Source organism: Ovis canadensis, chromosome 17, assembly GCF_042477335.2.
Source record: "Ovis canadensis isolate MfBH-ARS-UI-01 breed Bighorn chromosome 17, ARS-UI_OviCan_v2, whole genome shotgun sequence".
NCBI lineage: Eukaryota > Metazoa > Chordata > Mammalia > Artiodactyla > Bovidae > Ovis > Ovis canadensis.
Window position 1 is genome coordinate 50,266,115 of NC_091261.1, and position 15,829 is coordinate 50,281,943.

General features: G+C 35.1%; 1 protein-coding gene across 11 annotated transcripts in view; it reads right to left on the reverse strand.

Annotated features, from left to right (window-relative positions):
* Positions 1–15,829, reverse strand: part of RAPGEF2 (Rap guanine nucleotide exchange factor 2) — a 266,791-nt gene that overhangs the window by 109,554 nt on the left and 141,408 nt on the right. For 7 of the 11 annotated variants that reach the window (XM_069557279.1, XM_069557278.1, XM_069557275.1 and 4 more), the window contains 3 exons: positions 14,476–14,551; positions 12,450–12,617; positions 10,075–10,092 (listed from right to left, as the gene is read on the reverse strand). In XM_069557279.1, coding sequence (XP_069413380.1) covers positions 10,075–10,092; positions 12,450–12,617; positions 14,476–14,551 — 262 coding nt within the window. The remainder of the gene's footprint in view (positions 1–10,074; positions 10,093–12,449; positions 12,618–14,475; positions 14,552–15,829) is intronic. The other 4 variants (XM_069557277.1, XM_069557276.1, XM_069557282.1 and 1 more) reach the window with 1 other exon arrangement.

Here is a 15,829-nt window from a genome sequence, read left to right on the forward strand (position 1 = left end):
GCATGGTATTTACAATAAAGGGAAAAAGGCAATAAGGAAGAAAGTGGGACAGTCAGCTAAAGGGGAAATTTCTCTAAGCGAGAAGCGATGCAGGAATCTACAGTGACCAGTGACCCTACAGGGAATGCACATGTAGAAAGACACTCCAGCTCTTACCAGAGCAAACCCACCATCTCAAAGTCAGGAGCACGGAAAACTTCCAGACCCTTCCCAAAGACAGTGCTACGCTTTCAGACATCTTGCCGGAGCAGATGACTGCCGAATTGCACTGAATTAGAGCACAACCGTGAGACGCAAACCACACGTTGTGAAGACAAAGGAAACTAGCCGCAGGTGTCTTACCCTAAGCAGGACGAGCAGAAAAGAGTGAAGATGGCATACTGATGTAGACCAAAAGAAAAAGGAAGCCAGTAAGAAAAGAAAAAAAAGAAGAAATACTCAAACTAGAGGATAAAAACAGAATCCTAGAAAACTAGTAAGAAATTTTGAGAAGTTTTAAATACACTGCTAGGTACTGTTTGCTTATTTTGCACTATCAAACTGAAACAATCTGTAATAGATTATCCTGGACATTAAGTATTAATCACCCAAAGGAGGGTGTTGAAACTATTCCTGGTGATCATCTTTTTCTGAGGGTATGGGAACGGTTAGGGACACCAAACACTAGTTTATTGACATTATCATAAGACCAAAAATTCAAGTTTTAAAGGTGATCTAATGACACTACCGTTACAATACCATACTTTCATACCACACAAATGTTTGCATTAAAATTTTAAGTATTTTATAATTTCACATAATGGCTCATAATTATCTTAATAAGGAAGAGGAGTCACAGAACTTTCTGGGGAGACCCCAAAATAAAATTCCTAAGGAGAAAAATGCTCTAAATGAGAAATGCTAAATAAATAAAGTAAAAAACATCTACCTTTAAAGATTACTTTTGGGTTTCCCTGGTGGCTCAGTTGGTAAAGAATCTGCCTGCAATGCAGGAGACCCGGGTTTGATCCCTGGGTCGGGAACATCCCATGGAGGAGGGCATGGCAACCCACTCCCATATTCTTGCCTGGAAAATCCAGGCAAAACAGAGGAGCATGGTGGGCTACAGTCCATAGGATTGCCAAGAGTCGGACGCGATTGAGTGATTAACACTTTCACTTTTACACGGTAACTACAAAATGGATTGTTGGAAACCATCCACTACAATTAATATATTTATAACAATTATTTAATGTGAAACATTTTTAAATGCTGATTCCACTCCAAGTTAGCTTGGGACCTTTCCATTTTCTCCTAGAATCTATAAGGGGATTAAGGAAGAAGGAAAAAGAGGTAAGGGGAAGAATTTCACAGGAAATGAGGACAGGCAGCCTCGCAGGTATACAGTCTAAGGGCACTGCTCTCAGAAGGGCCCTGCACTTGGTTTTTCATGAAAACTAATTTTATGTGAAAGAAGATAAAATGGACAAGCTGGGGTTACTCAAAATTGGGTACTTGGCCCATATTTTCTTGTAAGTGAACAAACTGAGCTTGTCACCTTGAGGAAAATGGCTTATAGCACTTTGCCAAGGATAAAATTTCAGCTTTCAAGTAAAAATTAGACGTTGGGAAAACATACCCAATACCATAAGCTTTACAGCTTCCCAATAATTAAAGCCTTTTAAAATAAGACTGGTAGTGATATTAACAAACATGATATTTTTCAAAATATTGTATAACATGCCAAAATTCAGAAGACCTAAATTTAACGACCAGTGCGTGATATTATAAAATCACACATGAGTAGAAAGACCTATTCCATGTGTCAGTAAGGACGAGTTTTAAAAGTTTATTGACAGGGTGTTATATTCCTCATGGCAATGAACCTTTGAGGAACTACCACTTGTCAAATTTTGATGGAGTGTAACAGTAAAATTATTTGAAGAAGCTGTTAAAACTTTCCTCCCTTTCCATACTTTATATACTTTAACCCAAAGAACACATCACAACGGACTGAAAACAGAAGCAGGTACGAGAATCCAAATGTCTCCCATTAGGCCAGACATTAAACAGATTCACAAAACTATGAAACACCACCACTCTTCTTGTGTTTTTTTCTGTTTTGTAAAATACAGTCATCTTTCACTTTAAAAAAAACCCTTAAAATGGGTTTATTATGTTTAGCCAACAAATACATATTTTTAAGTTTTTCAGTTTCAATTTCTAACATGCCAAGAAATGATATAGATAATTCATATAAACAAAAGCTGATGGAGCCCTTAGAAAGTTTTAAGAGTGTAAAGAAAGGAATCCTCGGATGGGGAAGTTTGACAACTGCTGCTCTGAGAGATGAACCAGAAAATAATCAGCCTCTTAGTTCTTGTTTTTTTAATCTGGTTGTCAGCTGTCCTTACATTCCTTGAAGACAAAATCCAGTAAGATCCTACCTCAGCTGAACTTCTAAACACTCAACCCACTTGCAGGAACACTAGCTGCCCATACTCTCCCAATGGAACTAAAGTTAGTCCCAAAAGTTAGGCAAACTTTTGCACCAAGGAGCAATATAAAGACTGAAGTACTTGTTAAGAATGTCCATTATTCAGCCTGGATAGGAGGGGAGATTGGGGAAGAATAGAGACACATATATTTTTGGCTGAGTTGTTCACCTGAATCTATCACAACAATGCTAATTAGCTATACTCCAACACAAATGTTCCATTAAAAAAAAACTGTGAACACAGATGCAAAAAATTTAAACAAAATTTGAGAAAGTTAAACTCATGCTGAAAGGATAATGTGTCATAATCAAGTGGCTTTTACCCTAGGAACTCAGGGATGGGTTAACACTTGAAAAACAATATTTTATAGTAAGTATAAATGGAGTATAACCTTTAAAACCAGTGAATCACTACACTGTATACCTGTAATATGTAATACTGTACATGAACTATACATCAATAAAGTAAAAATTCATCCTCAGAAAAAAAAAAGAATGCCCATTATTGTCAAGGGCATCAGTATCACCAAGAATATCACTGAGGCCCAAGCATCCTCTGCATTAGAGAATTGGGATGTGCTTATTTCAGAATTAACAAATGGCAACATGGTCTTTTTCCTAATAACATTTCTGAGTATTCTGAAATTCCTGATAATTCAAACAGGTTTTTGAAGATTCAGTTTAAAATTCTGTATAAAGAAATAGATAGAAAGTAGAAGTAAACAAATCAACTTATTTTAAGATTTTAACCTATCTTCTGACACTCCTAAATGCCTTCTGCTGCTGCTGCTAAGTAGCTTCAGTCGTGTCCAACTCTGTGCGACCCCTGTACCAAAACCACGGGTGACCAATTAACACTATCTTCACAGATATCTGAGTTAAGAGTCAAGACAGCCTGAATACTTTCTTTCTCATCTTCAAATTTTTCCCTTCCAAATTACCCCATCGTTTACTGCAATTACCAATTCATTTTTCAGATCCAGACCACTCTGAGGTCACATCATTTCTCCTCTAGGCTAGCAGTTCTAAACCCCATCTCACACCCAACCACAACCAATATTACACTTGAGAAAGAGAGAGGAAGACACAGGAAAAATAAAGACTACTGGCTCCATATTAAGTCCATAAGGAACTGTTCTAATACAAACAACTGTTCAGTATGGCTTTCTTCCCCAATAAATTCCATAATTATTTTTTTCCAAAATATCTTAAAGTTGTTTTTCAGCCTACATGTAATTTAAACAATCACCAAGGCTGAAAGGTACATCTGTTAATTGGGTATGCTCAAGTCAGTCATTACTACTGATACTCTTAACACCACTGAATTGTATACTTAAAATGGTTAAGGTGGTGCATTTAGTGTTACATATTTTTTATAAAACAAGGAAAAAAAAGTTAAATAGGTGAACTGTGTGGCATACGAATTCTAACTCAATAAAGCTGTAATTTTTTTAAATCAGTAAGTTTGTTCCTAGTTTTTGTAAAAGAAAGGGAAAAAAGTTTCCTACTGAGATATAATCACAAATTTTTTGAGAGGATAAGGAGGAAAATTTATATACATAAAAACATACAAAATCTAGTAGGTGTTTAAAAACTATTTTAATATGAATCATTAATATTTTCATTTCACAAGTAATGTCAACCTAACACCCATACATTGAATTACATGCTAGAGTTTCTCCCAGAGGTCAGTCAACAATACCTTTTAACACAAAGGTATTTCAAGTCAATGATGTTTTAACACAGGATTCAAAATCAAAAAAGAACATTTCTAGTACCCCAATATTGCAAATAGTGAAAACAAACAACTTAGAATGGATAACTTAATCCATTCAGTACTGGTAGGAAAGGTTAATTCAGCACTGGTAGGAAATAGGTCTGAATATCATAGTAGATTTTTCCAAAGAAAAAAGACATTTTTCAAATCAGCATGTAACACTGCAAAATCTCATGACAAAAAATTAAATAAATAAAAAAAGGAAAGAAAAGATCACATAAGAGATGAAATGGCTAAAGATGAAAGGACCTTTGCTGTTGAAACTGAAAGTTAAATTTTAGCCAAGTATATTTACAACATGAACAAGCACAGAGAGCCACCAGTGTTCACAATTTGAGGCAGGACAAAGTGGCAGTGATCTTTCTGACAAATAAATTGCTTGAAATATTGCATGACTTGCTACACAACACCCTTATTACTTTCAATTTCCAAGTGCAACCAAAAGATGGGTCCAATTATGACATCAATACAAGCTTTCTTTCAGAATGGAATGAAAGAACAGTAAATCCCAGTGGCCACGGGAGTTCTGCAGCAGCGATGATGTCATATATAAAAATAGACATCCTCTAACAGAAGCTGAAACTTGTGTAAACAGCATGCTGCACACCACTCTCCACCACCTTGCATGCATGAATTTGCAATGCCTGCTGTTAACAGCGCAAGATAAATCATTTCATGTTTTACACCACTTCCTGATTTACATTTCGACTTCTAAACAGACTCGATAGGGTAATTTCTCAATCTGTATAAATTAAATCAGCATAAATACCTGATTATAACTGCAAGAAAGAGAAACGGTCCCCCCAAAGCAAGGAGACTGAGACCACCGCAGCAGCTTTCAGAGGCTGCATTTTGCCAGGAATGCAGTGCATACGGCACAGTGCTGTTATGTCCACTATTGTTCAGAGACCTTTCCACAGGGAGCTTTCTGCAGGGTTTTAAAATGCAACATGATCCAGGTGAGGAGGGGTGAGTAAACCGGCTGAAAATAAGCATGAAAAACAAAGGGTACGCTGGACACTTCTCTTTGAAAAAGTCTTTGAAGTAAATGTAAAATATAAGGCATGCACACAGCAAATAATATCTACCAGAACGTATGGGGGTTTTTTTTGTGGGAGTGTATCTATCACTCCTCTCTAACAGTCTATGCACATCCCCTCTTTTCATTCTTCACTCCCCAATTCTGTTTTCACATTTACTTTTTTTGGGCTTTGGGGGATGAAAGAAGAGTCTCCTTTGAGCCAAGATAGTAAGGCCATTCAAGAAGCCATACCTGATTCCTCAAGAAGCCTGGTTTTTAAGCCTGCACAGTATCTGAATTCCCTTCAATTTTAGCTGCCCATTGATTTATCTGTATTCTGTGTGAGACTGTAAAGTCAATGAGGGCAGACTCTGTCTGTCCTGTACACCTTTATGGCCATGGAGTCCGGCACAACCTTGAAGTAAGGTGAATACTTATTAAATATTCATTAATGAATAAAAATATATAAATGAAAATACTAACTGAGCTTTCCTCTGTATGATACAAGAAATACAACACACAGATTTTCTGAAACTCCATCCTACTGTAATTCAGAGAGGTACTGATGACTAAATTGAAAACAAAGTCTTTAGATTCAATTAAGCAAACAAACACTTGATGAAAGATGCAGAATAAAACTACTCAAATAATTAACAAGTTTTCCTATACTTGAATAATTTCTTTATATGGATATAAACAAATGGTGAATATCATCATATGAACAAATTTGTCAAGTGAGATATGAACTGATTGTTAGAAGTTAAAATCCTAAGGCCTAGATATTCCAGGAAATTTATAGATACGCAAGTCACTGGTACTCAACACATGTTCTTACTGGTAAGTAGCATATACTGGCTTAAAGTAGGAAGACCTCAGTAAGAAACTAAATAAGTGACAAAGCAAAGCCACGACATGAGGGACAATATTGTCTATTTCTAACACAAGAACAACAGCTCCAGTCAAAAAGTCTAGAGTCAAATAAACGTGTACAATCACACGAACACTGTAACTTTTTCATGATTCAATATCTGCTTTTTTATAATTAATCTACCAAGAAGTCCTTAACTGAAGACGAAACCAACTTAAATCTTATCACTTAAAAAAATCTACTTCAGAGATATATAAGATAAATATAACCTAGGAATGATTCTATAACCATTAGAAGAAACAGACTTGTCTTATATTATTATGAAGAATAAGCTTATTAAAAATAGGACTCATTTTTATAAGGCTTATTACATTGGTGCTACATGTTAGATATTGTCTTATCTGTGACTATAATAAAAAAATTAATCCCATAATGTTTTATATTACATTGTATTCAACTTGGATTATATTAATTTTATGAAGTATTGTTATTACTTTTGTATACTTGCACTAAGAACTTTAAAATAAGCCTAATCCACTGAAAAATTCAATATATAATTATTAAACAGTGCCTTGAAGAATATATTCCCACTGTAGAGAAGAATTACTAACAGAATTTGTGGGAGATACTTTTTTCTATAACTGATGAGTGAAAGTCACTCAGTCATGTCCGACTGTTTTGAGACTCTGTATAGCCTCTGGCACTCTCCAGGTCAGAATACTGGAGTGGGTAGCTGCTCCCTTCTCCAGAGAATCCTCCCATCCCAGGGACAGAAGCCAGGTCTCCTGCATTGCAGGCAGATTCTTTAACCAGCTGAGCCATTGGGGAAGCCCAAGAAAACTGGCGTGGGTTGCCTATCCCATTTTCCAGGGGCTCTTCCTGACCCAGGAATCAAACCGGGGTCTCCTGCATTGCATGAGGATTCTTTACCAGCTGAGGTACCAGGAAAGCCTGGAAGCTATGACCAATGGGTTCTCGTTGTTTCAAAATTTTTCTTTGATCAAGACTTTGTAAGTTTCATGTTATATTGTGTTTGAATCCTAATTCAAATTAGTATGAAGTAAAGCCACATTTGGGAGTTAAGTAGGAGTAGGGGTGGGAAGTCAATAAGAATCTCAAAGTGTGGAGAGCATCTAATTATGCAACCAGCCCAGGAAGGCTGCAAAGGTAGGAACCATCATATGTACCAGTTGGTACATATAAACTCCACACTGTAGACAGGACAAGCTTTCTTTAGTCTTCAGTCTAATATCTCTGTATAATATATATTTGTTTTAATAAAATAAAACATAAGAATGCATTTAAGAGCCTGTGGGCTTCCCTGGTGGTCCAGTGGTTAAGAATCTGCCTGCCAATGTAGGGGACATGGGTTTGATCCCTGGTCCAGAACGACCCTTCATGCCGTGGGGCACTAAGCCCGTGAGTCGCAACTATACCCATGAGCCACAACTACTGAAGCCTGTGGGGCCTAGAGTCCAAGCACCATGACAAACAGTAGCCCCTGCTCCTTGCAACTAGAGAAAGCCCATGCAGTAATAAAGACCTAGCGCAACCATAAATAAATAAATCTTAAAAAATAAAAAGAATCTGTAATATCTATCTATCCATCTATCTAATTCAAAGACCATTATCTTAATATTTTCATACACCAATAACCATGGACTTGCATAACAATGAGATGTCAATGTGGGTGCATCTATTGTCAAAAATATACACTGCATTCAGAGAGACAGCCTATACTAAGTGTAAGAACACGCACATGAGAAGAACCCTGAACCCCATGATCAAACAGACAGATCAACAGTCCCCATCAGCAATATAATATCTCCGTATAAGTTCTGCTCTTTCCAAACTAGGAAGAGGACAGAGCTGTTCTTTTTCCTTTTTTCTGCTTTAAAAAAATAAGAGGAATCAAAGATGACAAAACAGGCATGTGCCAGCTTCCCAATCCCTGCAGTCAGGTAAAAGTAAGAGGGTCCTTCCACCTTTTAGGGGCTTCCCAGGAAATGGCAACCCACTCCAGTATTCTTGCCTGGAGAATTTCATGGACAGAGGAGTCTGGTGGGCTATAGTCCATAGGGTCACAAAGAGTAGGACACAGCTGAGCATGCACTCATATCTGCCTTTTAAGTCCTTCTTTCCACTTCTCCTCTCCATTTTTATTATGGAACTCAGATTTTCTTACCCACCCAACTTCTAAAATAAATTACCCATGACTGCAGAAAGAGTCTGTAATTAGGGGTAAAATAAACAGGTTTCCCCATCCTATTCTGAACCTGTTGACAAGGTAAACTTGCCCAAAGTTCCAATCAGCCCAGGAATGACCCCAATTTTCCAGCGTCTGCCAAGAATTTTATCCATGACCTGCCCCTCTACCACCTTTACCCATGGGAAGACTGAACATTCATGTCACATCCTATTTTCTGGCATTCTTAAACACAGCTTCAACTCAACTCATCAAAATGTAAGAAAATGCTAATGAAAGCCATCTCCAATCTTGCCTTCTCACTGCATTTTAAAATGCTTATTCTCTGTAAGTCTCATACACTTGCCTCGAAAAAGTGACCTGAAAACACTCTACATGGACTATATGAGTATTCGTGTTACTGAAGAAAATTATTATAATCTGTCAAACTGTTGCAACACATCTAAGTTTAAAAAAGTGTACATAAGGTATACATTGTAATTTAGGGCACGTTTTCAATTAAATCTCTAATTCTAAATGAGAATTAGACTAACTGGTAATTTCTCATATTATCAATGAAAAAGAAGAGGATTAATTACATTTAAAAATAGTATCTTTTAAAATAGTAAAGTTACATACTTTTAAGTATATACCAGACAAAAGCTCAAAACACAGGCGCAATAAAAAAAGGTACATAATTTTATCAAAATTTTATCAAATTTAAAAACTGTCATTTTTTAAGGTTTACCACATCACTGAAAAATTAGCAGTGCTTCTAAAACACAGTAGAGCAATCATGTCACCTGTGCCATTTTAATATGCATCTTCTTACACAGAATGTAAAGTAACAGCCTCATTGTAATTTGAAAAGGTACACAAATACTTTATGCTTTTAGGTGAGGTAGCCAAAGATATTATACTGAGAGTAGCCCTCTTCTAATGTGAATTAAATTATCCATGATCTTTCTCCTGGGCAATAAGAAAACACAACCATAAAAAGTTTTTAGAGAGAAATCAGTTTTTTTTTCCCTGACTCCAAATTCCCTGATAACCCCAAATTTGACAGAAAATTTCAAATGAGTAATACTGAAAATGTAAATTAGTTATGTACTGGCATGAAAGAAATGAGCAAACAAATTACTACAGGACTCAATTAAAACATAGATAGAATGAAATAAAAGCATGAAATCTGGTTAAAAATCAAGCACAAATAAGAAAATACAAGTGGATTTTAAATTCTTATTTCCTTTTTGACTAAGCCTTTATTCTGACTAAAATTTTACCAGTGGTCTCACAAAACGCTCTTACATTGGGATTCCTGAAATTTAAAGCTTTCACCTATAGCCTTTAATATGTAAATGCCTAATGGATTTGCCATAAAACTTTCACACAAAAAGCAATGAAACATCCAAGATGTCTATCAGCCTGTCTTTCTTCATTTCTTTAAGCACAAAGCAGGTTAGTTAAGAATAATGCTCCACTCATTCTTAAAACTATGTAGGCTGCAGTTTTATTCTTTCTTCAAACAAAGTGGGCAATTTATCCCTATGTCTGCATAAATAAAGCAGCCTGTGACATCACTTAAACCACTGATAGTTTCAAAGTTGTAAGAGATTTTACTAAATCAGGGCAAAATACAAAAGAACAAGACCAAGCAAAACACGTCAATATTATAAACTTGTTAGTTACAATGCAAACTCACAAATGAACTGAGGTTAGTATTAGGAGACCACACAAATTACAATACCTGAGATTTAGTGCATTCCTTTGAGCCAAAATGAAATGAGTGCCATAGAGGAGGAAAGGAAAAGATGACATTATCAGACATGCTACAGTACATCTGCCAAAATGAAGATCATGTTAAATCAGGTTAAGAATGACCAAACAGCATTGACTACAGGTATGATGCCCTTATGTTCCTTAGCCATGCACCTGAAATGCACCTGCAACCATTAAGATCACTGGAGATGTAGGACCATGCACCTTTTCAAAAAACTTTTCACCCTGGTTCCTACCCTAGTTCTTTCAAAAGGAGTATTTCTGCTCAGAATAAGTAAAGGTGACTTAGGGCTAATGAAGAATAATGATCTTCTTTACTTAATTCTTTATACCCTGAGGTACCAAAAATTCAAAACAAAATGTTGTTGTTGTTGTTGTTCATATGTTAAAATCTTGTACTTAGATAAAATAATAATATATGAATAAAAAACAATTTGCATGAAAAGATGGGATTCAATATTTTCAATTATGACTCTGTTGTTGCCCATCTGAACTCATTTAGGAAAATTAACACATGTCACATATGTTAGTAAACTGGTGCCTGATCCATCATTAAGCAAGTTAAATTTTTCACCATAGTACTAAATTTTCTGGCCTGTTGACCAGATAAAACATTTTTTTAAACCACTAAAAAAAAATAAGTAATCTTGTTAAAAAGTACACATTTTTTTTAAAAAAACTCAGATTAAAAAAAGAGAAGTCATGTACGGGAGGTGAGTAAAGAATTCCATAAAGGGGGAAAATGCAGGGATAGGAGAAATAATTATAAAGCGACCCTCCCAAGTTAAGTGAGAGGAATATATAACTATAAAATCATACCAATCAGCCTTAAAACAAAATTTTTAGTAACTCACATTGCCGCTAAATATCTTAGCATAGAATATGATTTGGAAAAATAATTCCAAAGCAGAAAGAGTATTAACAGTATGAGTGGTCTGTAGTATTAATGTGCATAACTATTTTTAATCCATATTTCCTTATTCCATGATACTATATCAACACTAAAAATACTACCTTCTTTTATAGACAATAGTAACAAAAAACCTTTCATAGGTTTAAAAAAGAAAAGAAAATACTAAGTCTCTCCAAAAGGCAAACAAAGCTGGCTTTATGATGAGCAAAAGCAACCCTTTCCAAAGGAGCTCAATGAAATGATTCAACTATGAAATTCATGTTAAATTAAAATCGTGCATGGGCAGCAAGAGGAGTAGGCAGATAGCTGGTGGTCAATACTGCTTAAATATTCAAATACAAAGAGCTCTCAGAAACAGAACACATGAAGTGTGGGTATAAAATACATCACTTCAAGTTCCCAGAAAATTAAGTACATAATTTTACATCTATATACATTTTCCCATGTGTTTTACATTTATACTTATTTGCAAAAAAAAAGAGGCTAGGTTAAAAAAATGAGAAATTATAAAATAGCTGTGAATTATCTACTTTTATTTTTCATATTTCCATTTTAAAATTAATTTCAAAAATGAGTACTTGTTTAATGGTATTATAAGTATAGATAAGCCATCTTTGACCTAATTATGATGTGTAAGAATTCAAGTTACTTTTTTCCTTGAAAATAGAAATCCTTAAATATATTTGCCACAATTTTGTATGGGCCCCCGGAGGACATGGACGCAGTGCACCCAAGCAGAGAGACAGGAGTCAGAAACACAGTCTCCCACGCTGACTAAGCTGGGGTCTTGTATAAATCGCTCATTATCTTTGCCTCGGTTTCCTCAAACATAATAAGTAGCTTATTAACCTAACATGTATAAAATAAATGACAACTAAGTGGGTGAAACCACTGAAAAGAACCTCTGAACCTATTAGAAATGCTTCAGATCAACTTTACACTGGAATTTAAAGAAGCAACCTTTCAAATTAAGCTCTCAGGTCACCATATTAAACAATTTAAACAAACAAAAAAATTCTCAGATAATATTCATACAATGGTATGAAAAGCTACGAGAATAAGCAAATTTTAGCTAACTTTTGAATTAAAAAAATAGGTATGATACTAGTCATTGGGAATGGGGAGGGAGATGACAAAATTTTACATTAAGGTAACAAAAAGTATCCCAGTTACAATCGTACATGCTGATCACAAAGCTAATCCTGAGAGCATTTTAAGAAATTAAAAGGCTAAACAACATCTTTTGATAACTTATTTCAAGGTTCCTTTAACTAGTCATATTATGTGTGTTTCCAGAAAAATCTGCACTTTGGACAAGTAATACCACAAAAAGAAATTAATGGTCAAAAATAGAAATTTCACATCTTTTCACAAAACTCCCGGCAAAAAATTATAAAGATAAATACAATTATTATACTTATATAACTTACCGTATGATAGCCTCTAGGCAAAGGTGGTTTGCCCACAGGATAAGGATCCACAGTGTCAATAATAGTTTGTCTTTCCCCTTTCTGGTTGATTTTTCTAAATCTCCTTCGAGACTGTCGATGAGAAGCTTGACGCTGAAAATATTCTTCATTTTCATCCATATAGTCTACCTGAAATAAAATCCCCCAAAATTTCATTTCCTCAAACACCACATTCCATATTAAGATTAGATGCAGAATAAAACTTACGGGTAGTCCACATTCATTCATTGTGCAAAGACATTTGCAGACAAACTATTTCCACAGACTTCAACTGTTTTTGAGCTTCTCTGGAACTAATTGCTTTTGAGTAACTTGTCTTTATAAGAGAGGCATTTTCAGTTCCACTTAGGACAATATGGTTAACTCCTGAATTTCCTGTAGTTTCAAAGGGTAGGATATTTTCAGCAGTCTCGGACCTGATTTATTAGTGAAAGATCTCACAGGATACATCACCAAGTATTATGAAAGCAACAGCTCCATTGTCTTAACTAAAGCACAAAAACTCTGATGGAGTAAATCTAGTTTTTGCCTTTTAAAAAAAAAACCAAAAAAAAACCAAATCCCTAATGACTCAGACACGACTACTAGCAGAATGACTTTGGTAGATTACTTACGGGTTTTTCTTCCTACTTTCATTCTATGGATTCAGTTTCTTCTTTTTATAAATAGCATTATTTTCAAAAAACAATTTCCTCATTTTAAACATTTAGAAAGTGATGAATGGACTAACAGAGAAGAAAAGTCACATTTGGCTAATCCTCATCATGCTTACATAAGGAAAATGGGATTGCTCACAGAAAGAAGTATATTTAGATTCTCATATGGTTCTCACATTGGCAAACTTAGTAGTTGGTATATGGACAAGTACAAAATCCTCAAGGAATTCTACAGATCAAAAATCCTTCAGATAAACACAAAATAGCAGTAACAGAGACCAGATTCTTGAAGAAATATCTAAAATACTTTTTAAGACCCATGGCGGGAAAGTCTAACATATCTGCCTACACTCCTCCAATCCTAAATCTTTTCTCACCACCATGCCACATTTTTACTTAACAGTAAATTTTGTGAAACTTCACCAAAAGTTTCCACTGGCTTTGTGAGGAAGTTCCCATCTCTCTTTGTGATGGAGGAGGAATTCCTCTCTTCCATCATGGGGGAAAAACCTCTCTCTCATATGAAAACAGATGTATTTACCAAATACTTTATTAAATGTGAATAAAAAATTCCCATCATCATGTATTTTAGGACATCATTTATTGACAAAGTTTACCCTCCCAGATGGGTGCTGAATGGGAAACATAATGCACTTCAAATCAACTGAAGTCTCTAGTGAGTGCTCTCTCCAATTTTATTTTGTGGCTGATTTTTTAAAGGGGTGCATATTGTCCTATCTTTAAATCATGTTTATATATTAAGACTGTGACAAACTTTTTTTAAAAAAACAGCATCAATAAAAATAATTATGTTGCTAATATCTCTTTTAACATTATCTTTTTTGCCTGTATCTTATCTCAGCATATTTTTTAAAAATCAGTTAAAAAGAGAGATTAAAAATCTCAACAGAATGTTTAACCAGCATAAAATTCCCCCAAATTTCTTTCAATTAGTTAAAGGAAATGAAGTGATTTCCTTATATTAATTGTTGCCTGAATATGTATCACTGTGACTCATTTAAAGTATCTCATTCCAGTCAATATTTGAAGAAAACCCTACACTTTCTCCCCAAGCTTCAATTAAATGGCATTTTCACAGATTTATAAAGTTCAAGCACCAAATACTTAGGTGGTTGCCCTCCTTTAAATTTTCTTTTTCATTTAACTGAACCCATAAATAATTATAATGATTATATGAACTCAAACTCAAAAGTTATGAAATATATCTAAAGTTATACAATATATAATACACCATTATATACAGTTTGTGAAAATGCTTTTATTTCATAACTTTTTTCAGGGGGAAAAAGTCTTCACAGAAGTTTTCTTACCACAATCATTTCAGAAGGCTCTAACACAATGCATTCACAGCCACGCCTAAAGCTTCCTGCAGAACGCTTGCCAAAACTAGAAAGAAAAAAAAGATTTAAGAAATACAAATTGTGAATTTAGGCTAACCCTTCAGATGAATAAAAATCAGAAACAAAACAACTACAAAAAAAAATGCACATTGAAGAAAGAGAAACTATCTCAAACCATTATTTAAACAGAATGACAAGGAACCATTCAAATTTTTAAATCTCAGACATATTTTTCTGTAAAATTACAAAATAGTCTTTTTGAATTCATAATGTAAGTACTGAAGAATCGCTGTGAATGTGTTTTGTGTTAGTTGTTTTAGTTCACTCCCAGTTAAATGAAGATTTAGAATATCCTAACAGGGGTGGGACTACTGAGGACCTGCTAGTTACCTAGCCATGTAATAACCAAGGAAAAAGACTGGGTGCCAAGGGAATTTTACAAAGTTAAGGATTGTGGCCTCTATTTCCTTATACACAGTTTCTAGCTGTTTATCATTTCAAAGATGAAGCGATGTAGGAAGGCAAGAGTTCCTAAATAATTGGAGTTGAGAACACTTATCAACTATAAAAGTAAGCTTTCCAAATAAAAAGTATAACAATAGCAAATACAGAGAAACAGGAGACATAAGTCATTGCAGCCTACACTAGTATGATTTTTATCAAAAGTAGTTAGATCACATTTCAATTTTATATACTACAGTTACTAAGAACTTATAAAAAGAATCTTACAAAGTGAATCTCATATAAAAAGCAGACACACAGAAATAAGCAAAAGGGGCGTGGGGGAACAAACCTGATCTAATTCCAAAAATGGGATCCTAAGGAAAACTACAAGTATGTATATATTTACACAGTCTATGAAACAAGTAGTAGTAACAATTAAATAGAGAAGAACTGGCAACCCAGTCCAGTATCCTGGCTTGGAAAATCTCATGTACTCCACTAGGAGTCTAGTGGGCTCCAGTGCATGGAGTCATTAAAGAGCTGGACACAACTCAGCAACTAAACAACAACAGGCGTGGGAACTGGATCAGTGGCAAACCATAACAACATACAAAGTATAAAATGCATATAATTCTCTCCTATAACTTAACTTGCTTAGGTTAAACATTTCTTTCACTTAAAAATGTATTTTTCTAAATTTTCATATCTACTTATTCTAAAATCAGCTTGCTGCTGCTGCTGCTAAGTCACTTTAGCTGTGTCCGACTCTGTGCGACCCCATAGACGGCAGCCCACCAGGCTCCCCCATCCCTGGGATTCTCCAGGCAAGAACACTGGAGTGGGTTGCCATTTCCTTCTCCAATGCAAGAAAGTGAAAACT